The sequence below is a fragment of the Bison bison genome, unplaced genomic scaffold (genome assembly GCF_000754665.1).
Source record: "Bison bison bison isolate TAMUID 2011002044 unplaced genomic scaffold, Bison_UMD1.0 scf7180017864280, whole genome shotgun sequence".
Lineage (NCBI taxonomy): Eukaryota > Metazoa > Chordata > Mammalia > Artiodactyla > Bovidae > Bison > Bison bison.
The window spans coordinates 6,089,236-6,100,749 of NW_011494852.1; the positions used below are offsets into that span (position 1 = coordinate 6,089,236).

The 11,514-nt window shown below is 49.2% G+C and overlaps 1 protein-coding gene across 1 annotated transcript in view; it reads right to left on the reverse strand.

Moving 5' to 3' along the window:
• Window positions 1-9,324: 9,324 nt before the first annotated feature.
• Window positions 9,325-11,514, reverse strand: part of PPP1R14A (protein phosphatase 1, regulatory (inhibitor) subunit 14A) — a 12,894-nt gene continuing 10,704 nt past the window's right edge. Inside the window, exons 5-7 of the mRNA XM_010849308.1 lie at window positions 11,024-11,104; window positions 10,409-10,441; window positions 9,325-9,571 (exon numbers count right to left, since the gene is read on the reverse strand). Coding sequence (XP_010847610.1) covers window positions 9,443-9,571; window positions 10,409-10,441; window positions 11,024-11,104 — 243 coding nt within the window. The 3' untranslated portion in view covers window positions 9,325-9,442. The remainder of the gene's footprint in view (window positions 9,572-10,408; window positions 10,442-11,023; window positions 11,105-11,514) is intronic.

Consider the following 11,514-nt stretch of genomic DNA (forward strand, 5'->3'; position numbering starts at 1 on the left):
CTTCGGCGCTCAGCCTTCTTCACAGTCCAACTCTCACATCCATACATGACCACAGGAAAAACCATAGCCTTGACTAGACGAACCTTTGTTGGCAAAGTAATGTCTCTGCTTTAGAATATGCTATCTAGGTTGGTCATAACTTTCCTTCCAAGGAGTAAGCGTCTTTTAATTTCATGGCTGCAGTCACCATCTGCAGTGATTTTGGAGCCCCCCAAAATAAAGTCTGACACTGTTTCCACTGTTCCTCCATCTATTTTCCATGAAGTGATGGGACCAGATGCCATGATCTTTGTTTTCTGAATGTTGAGCTTTAAGCCAACTTTTTCACTCTCCACTTTCACTTTCATCAAGAGGCTTTTTAGTTCCTCACGGTGCCCCAATTTCCTCATCTGTAAAATGGAATCATAAGACCCACTTCATCCATTTAATCATCTCTCCTATAAATATTTACCAAGGTCCATTTCTCCATCTGTCTGGAAGGATGTTGTTGTTGAGCTGTCAAGGAGAAAAACTACCATGGCTTCCAATTCTTTGACAAAACCTCAGATGTGTAGACTTCTGGCCAATATCTGTGATTTCATATCCTTGGATTATTCACTGTCTCCTTGGGAGCTGCAACTTTCTATAAGCTTGATGTGGTTGAATAAGGAAAGAAGATATATGCTGATTTCTGCAAAAATTATAACTTCATAAAAGCTTTTGAGGAGATCAGGAAGACTGGCATCTTTCAGAGTGCAATATGATTTTGGAATAGAAAGAATTTCTTTGGGTTGTGTTCTATGGAAGTTTGCCACTTGCCTGTGTTCCTGCACTATGAACTATGAATATCTGGGCTAAGGGAATAGTTTCTCTAGATAAATAAATGATTAACAATACTGGGCAAAAAAAAAAAAAAGAGTTTAACAAGTACCTATCCTGTGTCAGATGCTGTTTTATGGATGAAGAGTCCTGCAGGAAAAGAAAGAAAGCAGACAAAAATCCCTGCTCTCCCGGAGCTGATACATGAGAGGAATTGTCGACTAAAAGATGCACAACATGAGAGTTGCAATTTAAGTTTTATTTGGGGCAAAATGAGGACTGCAGCCCGGGAGATAGCACTTCAGATAGCTCTGAGAGGCTGCTCCAAAGAGGGAGTAGGGGGAGGTCAATATATAAGATTTTGGTGAAGCGGGAGTTCAATGAAATCAAGCGCTTACTTTACAGAAGGTTTTCTACTGGTCATGAGGAGTCACCATGAAGGGATTTAGTGCTTTTCTAGATATAGGGGTTTCCCTGGTGGTTCAGTGGTAGAGAATCTGCCTGCCGATGCAGGAGACACAGGTTTGATCCCTGAGTTGGGAACATCCCCTGGAGAAAGAAGTGGCAACCCACTTCAGTATTCTTGCCTGGGGAATCCCATGAACAGAGGAGTCTGGCGGGCTATGGACCATGGGATCCCAAAAAGTCTGACAGGACTGAGTGATTAAACAACAATAACAAGGATTAGGATCATGAAATCAGTTTCTGAGAATATCTAACTATCTGAAGACCTGTTCCACCATTTCCCCGGAGCACAGAGTGTCTCACTCTCCACGCTGAACTCCCTTCAAGGAGCGTCGAAGGTCAGTAGCTGCAGTAGCACAGCGAGATGGCAAATGCCCTTGTTGTCGTTCAGTTGCTGGCAGTAGCTGACAGATGTTACCTGAAACACTGAGTTCACCTCTTGGTGGGTGTTGAGCCCAAAGACAGGACTAAGCCAGAGCAAGGGAAAAGGAAGGATTTACTATCACTTTCATTCCAATCCCAAAGAAAGGCAATGCCAAAGAATGCTCAAACTACTGCACAATTGCACTCATCTCCCAGGCTGATAAAAAAAATAAAGTAATGCTCAAAATTCTCCAAGCCAGGCTTCAACAGTATGTGAACCATGACCTTCCAGATGTTCAAGCTGGATTTAGAAAAGGCAGAGGAACCAGAGATCAAATTGTCAACATCCACTGGATCATAGAAAAAGCAAGAGAGTTCCAGAAAAACATCTATTTCTGCTTTATTGACTATATGCCAAAATCTTTGACTATGTGGACCACAACAAACTCTGAAAAATTCTTAAAGAGATGGGAATACCCACCACTTGACCTGCCTCTTGAGAAATCTATTTGCAGGTCAGGAAGCAACAGTTAGAACTGGACATGGAACAACAGATTGGTTCCAAATAGGAAAAGGAGTATGACAAGGTATATTGTCACCCTGCTTATTTAATTTACATGCAAAATACATCATGAGAAACACTGGGCTGGATGAAGTACAAACTGGAATCAAGATCACCCAGAGAAATATCAATAACTTCAGATATGCAGATGACACCGCCCTTATGGCAGAAAGCAAAGAACTAAAGAGCCTCTTGATGAAAGTGAAAGAGGAGAGTGAAAAAGTTGGCTTAAAACTCAACATTAAGAAAACTAAGATCATGGTATCTGGGCCCATCATTTCATGGCATATAGATGGGGAAACAGTGGAAACAGTGGCAGACTTTATTTTGGGGGGCTCCAAAATAACTGCAGATAGTGACTGCAGCCATGAAATTAGAAGACCCTTACTCCTTGGGAGAAAAGTTATAACCAACCTAGACAGCATATTAAAAAGCAGAGATGTTACTTTGCCAACAAAGGTCCATCTAGTCAAGGCTATGGTTTTTCCAGTAGTCATGTATAGATGTGAGAGTTGGACTATAAAGAAAGCTGAGCGCCGAAGAATTGATGCTTTTGAACTGTGGTGTTGGAGAAGACTCTTGAGAGTCCCTTGGACTACAAGGAGATCCAACCAGTCAATCCTAAAGGAAATCAGTCCTGAATATTGGAAGGACTGAAATTTTGAAACTCCAATACTTTGGCCACCTGATTCAAAGAGCTGACTCATTTGAAAAGACCCTGATGCTGGGAAAGATTGAAGGTGGGAGGAGAAGGGGACGACAGAGGATGAGATGGTTGGATAGCATCACTGACTCAATGGACATGAGTTTGAGTAAACTTTGGGAGTTGGTGATGGACAGGGAGGCCTGCCGTGCTGTGGTCCATGAGGTCGAAAGGAGTCAGACACGACTGAGCGACTGAACTGAACTGAATAGCAGTGAGTAAGAACACCAGGGATCTCTCCCAAGACAGTGTCTCCTCAAACAGTAAAATTGGAAAAGTTTTAAGCTAAGGTGCATGCATACTCATGAAGGGGTTTGGGTGGCCAACAGAGTCCAAGCTTTAGTTGATTAAAGTTACAAGGGTCAGAAAAGGTCAACGTCATCGTGGCTGAGGTTCTGATCTGGTGGTTGAGCACTTCAGGCTAATCTTTACCATTGAAATGGAACTGGGAGTCTTTACCACTGATAAATTATCTTTGCTATTGTTATTTGTCTTGCATGCTAACCCTTCTTTGTTTCTGCATTCTTTTATTCCCTTTAGTTCACTGATTACTGAAAACTATTTAAGGGCAAGCCTTGTGGCTGGGCTCAGATCACAAAATGACTTCTCAGGTCAAAAATGGATTCTCAGGTTTCCATGGTGGCTCAGCGGTAAAGAATCTACCTGCCAACGCAGAAGACGAGGGTTCAACCCGTGGTCCGGGAAGATCGCGCATGCTGAGGAGCAACTAAGCCTGTGTGTGCGCCACACGATTGAGCTTATGCTCCAGAGCCTGGGAGCCGCAGCTCCTGAGCCCACACACCCTAGAGCCCTGCTCCACGACAAGAGAAGTCAGCAAAACGAGAAGCCCGAGCACCGCAACTAGAGAGGAGCCCTTGCTTGCCGCGACTACTAAAAAGCCCACGCAGCAACAAAGACCAAGCACAGCCAAAATTAACTAAATAAATGAATGAATTTGTTTTTAAATGGCTTCTCTTGTGTCAGGAAAGCCACGCCTTGTTCTTTTTCTCCAGGGACCCTCTACCCTATCTGCTTACAAGAGGAGACAGACAAGAAACGTATGTTTTGAAGTTTCGTGGAGACTTCTGGGTCTGACCAAGATGGAATAACAAGGACTGGGTGTGTTTTACTGCCTGAGGCAAGCAAAATCACAAAAACAGACAAATACTGGAGTAGAAAATGGCAACCCCCTCCAGTAGTCTTGCCTGGAAGTCCCATGGACAGAGGAGCCTGGTGGTCCTGTCTGTGAGTCTCTTCTGTTTCTTTGCTGTATTCATCTGTTGCTGCATCGGTGCCATGGTTTTATTTATTTTTGGCCCCACCTGTTGACATGTGGGATCCTGTTTACCTTACCAGGGATCAAACCCAAGTCCCCTGCATTGGAAGCATGGGGTCCCAATCACTGGACCACCAGAGAAATCCCCAGAGTTTTCATTACTACGGTTTTGCAATATGGCTAATATTTGGTAGAGCAAGCCCTCTTCTCTTTCCTCTCTAATGCTGACTTAGTTATTCCTCCATACGGCTTCCCAGGTGGCGCTAGTGGTAAAGAACCTGCCTGCCAATGAAGGAGACATAAGATACATGATTCGATCCCTGGGTGAGGAGGATCCTCTGGAGGAGGGCACAGCAAACAACTCCAGTATTCTTGCCTGAGAAATCCCATGGACAAAGGAACCTGGCAAGCTACAGTCCATAACGTTGAAGAGTTGGACACGAGTGAAGTGACTCAGCATGCATGCATGCATTCCTCCACACAAATTTTAGAATAGGCTTTATCAAGTACCTCAAAAAATCCATCCAGAATTCTGACTGAAGTTGCTTTGAATTTATTGACTAATTTGGAGAGAATTGACATGTGGATAATACTAAGATATCTTATCCAAAGGCATGGATAGTCGCATTTTTTTCCACATTATCTTCTGTATCTTTTATTAGCATATTGATGCTTTTTCCTTCAAGGACTTATGTATCTTTAAGGTGTTAAATAAACTATAGTTTTTGTAGCTACTGAGAGCCGAACAAGTTTGTTTTGCTTTTTGGTGCCGGATTTCCCGAACACATTTTTTAAATAATGTTTTATTGGTTATGTTAGTATTAGTGAAATGACATTGATTCTTGTAGGCTTATCTTGTATCAACCATGATACACATTTTGTAAATAGCCTTACTGCCCTCTTTATTAAAAGGCGAGTAGAAAGAAAAGTGAAGTCGCTCCGTCGTGTCCGACTCTTTGCGACCCCATGGACTGTAGTCTACCACACTCCTCCGTCCATGGGATTTTCCAGGCAAGGGTACTAGAGTGGGTTGCCATTTCCTTCTCCAGAGGATTTTCCCGACCCAGGGATCGAACCCAGGTCTCCCACATTGTAGGCAGATGCTTTACCATCTGAGCCACCAGGGAAGGTATAAAGGCAAGTAGTATTTCTAAAACATTTTAGCCAATTAACAATCATATCATCAGTGTGATCCCATTTCTAATATTTATCATTCTATTAGCAAAGCCTCTGGTGTTGATCAAAGACGGGGGAGTGCTTTGCAGTAGCAATCTCTGCAGCCAGCTCTTAATTAAATGCTGGCTGAGCCCTCTGGTTTGGGTGGACTCCGGGAGTTAGTGATGGACAGGGAGGCCTGGCGTGCTGCAATGCATGGGGTCACAAAGACTGAGCAACTGAACTGACTGACTGAGCCCCCTGGAGTAACTGACCTTTAGGGTGTAGTTTAAAACAAGTCAGATCCTCTGGCGAAGGGAATTGCAACCCACTCCAGTACTCTTGCCTGGAAAATCCCATGGTAGGCTACAGTCCATGGGGTCGCAAAGTGTCGGACAAGACTGAGCAACTGAAAAAAAAAAAAAAAACAAAAAACTTTAAAACAAGTCGCGTAGCCACGAGGGGGCGCTAAGGCTTCACGTCTAGTCGAGGAGGGTTACTACGCGTGGAGAATGTGGCCACCAGGAGGCACTGTTACTGGTCCAGCACCTAGGGGTGCCAGGCGCTGCTCCTGACGTTAGGAATACCGCTGGGCCTAGTGAGCTAATATTCTGAAAGGGGGAAGGTAAGGGGCTTCCCTGGTGGCTCCTTCCCTGATGGCTAAGGGAAAGAACCCGTTTACAAAGCCAGAGACGCAAAAGGCACAGGTTCGATTCCTTGGTTGGGAAGATCTCCTGGAGGAGGGCATGGCAATCCGCTCCAGTATTCTTACCTGGAGAATTCTATGGACAGAGGAGCCTCATGGGCTACAGTCCATAGGGTCGCAAGCAATCAGGGAGGGTAGACAGAAAATAAACTAAAATTTCAGGGTGTGATAAATCCTGTGGAGAAAATTTATTGTGACAGGATAGCCACAGTGATAGCCTTAACTAAGGGGCGCAAGGACACTTGTCTGAAATTACATCTAAATGATGAGGGATTCTGAGTAGAGTGCTCGAGCAGAGAAACATTTGAGAGCCCAGGAGGGGAAGCGCCTCCTGAAAGTGAGGAAAAGAGGAGGGATGAAGGCAGAATGATGACAGGTGAGGGGGGTGGAGAGTGGAGGGTGGAGGATTTCTCTTCTGAAGCCAAAAGAAGCCCATGGAGGGAGCAAGGTGGAAGAAACTAAAAAGAGGGACTTCCCTGAAGGTCCGGTGGTTTGAACTCTGCTTTAATTGCCAACCCCTTTGGTTCAATCCCTGGTCAGGGAACCAAGATCCCACAACCTGAGAGGTGAAGCCAAAATTTTAAAAAATGAGAAAAAGCATTATTTGGCTGCTAAGTGAGAAACAAGATCACAGATCCCTGGGAGGCAGCATGAGGTGAGTGTGGCAATAATGCAAGCCTGGTAGGCCAGGTACACTGTGTCCTTTGAGACTTTTCCTTAATGGAGGGGCTGTGATTCAGTGTCCCTGAGGACATTTGCTTGGCCAGGGATGGTGGCTGTAAGGAGCTAATGGTTCAGTCTTCCCCCTCCGTGATAAAGTTGATCATAAAGCTTATTGTGTGCCCTGGCGCTAGTCTATGATCGATGCATTTAAACTTCACAACCACCCTGGGAGGCAGGTATTATCATCTTCATTTTACAGATGTGAATACTTGAAGCATGTGGACCCAGAGGGGTTAAGTGATTTGCACTAGCCCACACAGCTATGAAGTAGAACAGATGGCCTTTGAATCCAGGCATTAACCCCTGAGTTCATGCTCTTATCCACCATGGTATGCTGCTTCCAGACCCATTTGTTGTAGCCATGTTCTCAAATTGTATTGCCCTTTATTTTACTTTAAAATTTTTTTGGCTGCACCACACAGCATGTGGGACCTAGTTCTCTGACCAGGGATGAAACTCATGGTCCCTGCATTAGAAGCATGGAGTTTTAACCACTGGAACGCCAAGGAATTCCCTGCACTGCCCTTTGGATAGGCTATTTCAGAGGGCTTTTAGCAGTCACTCGCACCTTCGTATGAATTAGTACACCTCTTCTTGCCCCTGAAGAACTGCAATTTATGCTAAAGCTATGGCTTATAAGGGCACTGTAGTGAAGAAATAGTTGGGTTCTGGAGTCATAATGCCTAGAATTGAAACCCAGTGCCACTTCCCAGCTGAGTGACTTGGGGCAACTGACATCACTGTCTGGGCCTCAGTTTCCTCATGGATGAAGTCCCCACTTTACCAATGAGGAAGCTGAGAGGCCCGACACCTGGCACAGCCGAGACTTCACTTGGCTGCCATGGGGAGGAGTTACCCCTCACACTCTGTACCTAGTTCTGTGGAGGGGAAGAGGCACTGGAAGCCTGAGGTCTGTCTGCACAGGGACAGCAAGGTCACCTGAAGGGCTGGACAGACCAGGGGCTCCTGGATATTCCTCTCCTCCAGGGGCAGCTTCTCTTCCTGCCAGACAGGAACTCAGACCCCTGGGATGGGCGCCTAATCTTGGCAGGGCTGCTGGGTGGCACTGAATGGGCAAGGGGGTTGAGGCGCAAATTTTGGTTAGGAGGGGTGAGATGGGAGAGGTGCTTTGCCCCTCCAGGCTAGGGATGAGTCCAGACACTCAGCTCCACGACCAGCGCTGGATCCAGAGAGGGCCAGAGGGTCACAAAGCAGCTCTGGCCCGACCCCAGTGCTAAACACAGCCACAGCCACAGCCCCATCTGCTGATTGTACATGGCTGGGACTGATGGTACAACAAAACTATTGTTAAAATAATGAAATACTTCCACAGTCTTTGATAAATAGCTGCTATTCACTTGATACCCTGGCCCTTCCCCTAAGACTCTTCAGGGCCTCCTTTCCCCAGCATGAGCATGCCCCAGCCCAATCAGCTTCCCTGTTTCAGTTCTGAAGGACTTGTCTATTCTGACTGATAGATGGGCCTGCCAATTATTTGGTATCTTCCCTGTCTCAGAAAGAAAGTGAAGTCGTTCAGTCGTGTCCAACTCTTTGCGACCCCCATGGGCTGTAGCTCACCAGGCTCCTCCATCTATGGAATTTTCCAGGCAAGAGTACTGGAGTGGGTTGCTATTTCCTTCTCCAGGGGATCTTCCTGACCCAGGGATCGAACCTGGGTATCCCATACTGCAGGCAGATGCTTTACCATCTGAGCTACCAGGGAAGCCTCCTCAGCCCCAATGTAAATTCCATCACCCCCCAGTTCGGAGTCCTCAGATATGGGTACCCATTTCACACAAACTCCTACACATCCTTCAAAGCCCTGCCTAAGTGTCACTTTCTTCGGGATGCACTCCTAGATTTCTTCACCACCCCAAGAACAAACCTCTCCTCCCACTCCCTAGGCTCCCAAGTATCTTGAACCATTCAGCACACTTTGCTCTAATCTCCTGCCCGCAGGCTCTCCTTCCCCACCACCTTGATGCCAGGGGCCATATTCTGCTTATCTCTGTGTCCTCAATACCAATGGCAGTGCTAAGCATCCGATGGTGGTGGTTTAGTCGCTAAGTCGTGTTCGACTCTTGCCACCCCATGGACTGTAGCCTGCCAGGCTCCTCTGTCCATGGAATTTCCCAGGCAAGAATACTGGAGTGGGTTGCCATTGCCTTCTCCAGGGGATCTTCCCGACCCAGGGATAAAAGCAGCCAATGAATGTGGAATAAAATCTATGGAGAGGATGAATGGTTTGTTCCCGGCACGCGGCGGTCACAGCAGGCACATTCGGTCCTGGGCCTCTGCTGTGGTGGTCCACGGTGGTCCTCCCCACAGCAGCCCCCTTCCACCCCTGCCCACATATGGAGGCCCTGCTGGCTGGGGCTAGGCCAAGGCTGGGGGAGGTGAGGACAGGATGTGAGCCCCAGGGGTGGAAGGTCAGCAGGGCCTGTTCTCATGCTCTCTGGCTGAGGAGCTGTTCTCCATCTGTCCGGGCCAGCTGCGGGGGCTGGGGGCCGAGGAGACGCAGCGGGAGCGAGGGCGGTGGGGGGAGGCGCTCAGGGAAGCCCACAGTAACCAGGGAGAGGAAAAACAGGCACGCGGTGTTATTGTTACGGAACCATTAAATACGACTTATAAACAAGCCAGGACGGCGTTGGGTGGCAGGGAGATGGAGGAGGTCACGGAGGCCAGAGAGGGTCAGCGCGGCGCGGTCCGGGCTCGGTCCTGGCGAGGGCTCAGGCTGCCGTCGCCGGAGGGGCTGGGCTGACGGAGGCCTGGCTGCTTGTGGAGGCCTCGCAGCTTCGCCAGCAGCTCCTGGACGAAGTCCTGAGGACGGGGCGAGGATGCTGAGAACATGGGGAGGGGTGGGGGCACCCCCTGGCCAACCCAGCCCTTCCAACCCGGACTCCTCTTTTTCCTGCCCTCTGGTCAGTGAGAGGGGATGGAGGTGCAGGTGAGGAGGGGTAGAGGCTCCAGATGGAGACGAACAGGCCGGAGGGAGAGGAAGAGACCAGAGGCAGGGAGAGGGACAGAAATGGAGAGAGGTGCAGAGAAGAGGTGGGGAGAGAAACGAGGGGCCCAAGAAAGAAACAGAGCCACGGGGCAACATGGGGCTATTTCTCAGGCCAAGAGATTACCAGGAGGGGGGTCCCCAGGGGCCAGAGGCCTGAGCCGGCTCCAGGGCAGACAGACACACAGTGACGTTTGTCCCTCAGGCAGCCCAGAGCTGGTCAGAGAAACACGAATAGTTTTCCCTTTTAAAGCCGGGAAGGAAGTGAGAGGGGTTGGGCCGCTCAGGGCCTGGAAGGCTGGGGGGCCCCTGAGAGGTGGGGAAGGGAGCCCCAGGGTGCTGCAGGCAGGCACGGGGGAGAGAGGCAGAGACGGGATGGCGCAGCAGAGGCAGAGACAGGAGACAGATGGGGGAGCGCCTCAGAGGGGGAGATAATGGAGCCCCGGCGGCAGATGGGGAGAGAGGGACAGGAGTGAGGAAGACAAAAGACACCACTGAGATGAGGAAAGGGCCCTGGGAGAGGCAGGGCCCCCAGGGTTCCCTCTGAGGGTCCTGGGCCCCGCCAGCTTCCTCCCTCCTCCCCGGAGCCCACCCCCACCCTCATGGGTGCAGGGGACAGAACAGGGCCCTAGAGTTGGGGACAGAAAACTCACCTCTGTGGGGTTCGTGCACGACTTTAGGAGTCCCTAAAAACCCCCCAACAGAAAAAAAATAGTAAATGACCAACACCTACACGCCTCCAACCCAGCAAAGCAAGGGCAGCAAGACAGATGGACGTCCAGGTGGACTTCCCACGTGGTTTCAAGGGAAGAAATAGATCTAGGCGTCTTAGAGAGCTACTGGGGGCTAGGGGTGAGTCCAGACACTCAGCCCCCCACCAGCGCTGGATCCAGAGAGGGCCAGAAGATCACAAAGCATTTCCTCCCTCTAGAGCACCGAGGCCGGAAGAGCGGGCCACTGCGTGTGCACTGCCGAGCTCTGACTCTCAGCTCTGCCCCTGCTGAGCTGTGTGGCCCTGGGCAAGTGATTAGATATCTCTGGGAGTCATTTTCCTTGAGTTGAAAATGGAGATAATAGTATCGATAGTAGTGCAATGGAGATAACAGTCCCTTTGGAGGGTTTTGTGAAGATTAAATAAGTTACTAAGCTTAAAGCCATTGAAACAGTGCCTGGCACTGAGGGAGTGCTCAATAAACCTGTTAATTATTGATACAATTTTTAGGGAGATGCAGGGGAGGGGGCTAGGTACGGCTTTCCCTTCCACCTACCTGGATTTTCCGGCTTCTCTCCTCTTCACTCTCTAATTCCAACAATTCATCGATGTTGACCTCATCGGGCATGTCTGCCTCCTGAGCGGAGAAGGAGGGGCAGTCAGGGTCTCTTCCCTTCCCTCCCCTGTCTTTGTCCCAGGCTCGGGAGGAGCCCCAGCCACCCAGGGCCCAGCTGGCGGGTTCTGGAGCAATAATGTGGTAGTCAGGGACAGCACCGCCAAGGCGGGACAGTCTGGGTGTGGGGGGGGGGGCGGGTGGTGACAGATGGGTTGACAGAGGCCCCAGAGCCTGTACCAGCTCGGATCCTGGCCCCTGGGTCCCGGGAGTCTCAGGCCTGGCACTGCGCTCCTGCCTTGGCCCCGGTTCCCACAGTGGGAAGCAGGCCTGGTCGAGTCTTGGAATGTCAGATTCTGGGATTCTGGAGAGGGGCTGGCTCTGTCCTTTCAAGGAAAAGTTTAAGCACTAGGTGGAGGGGAGGAAAGCTGGCA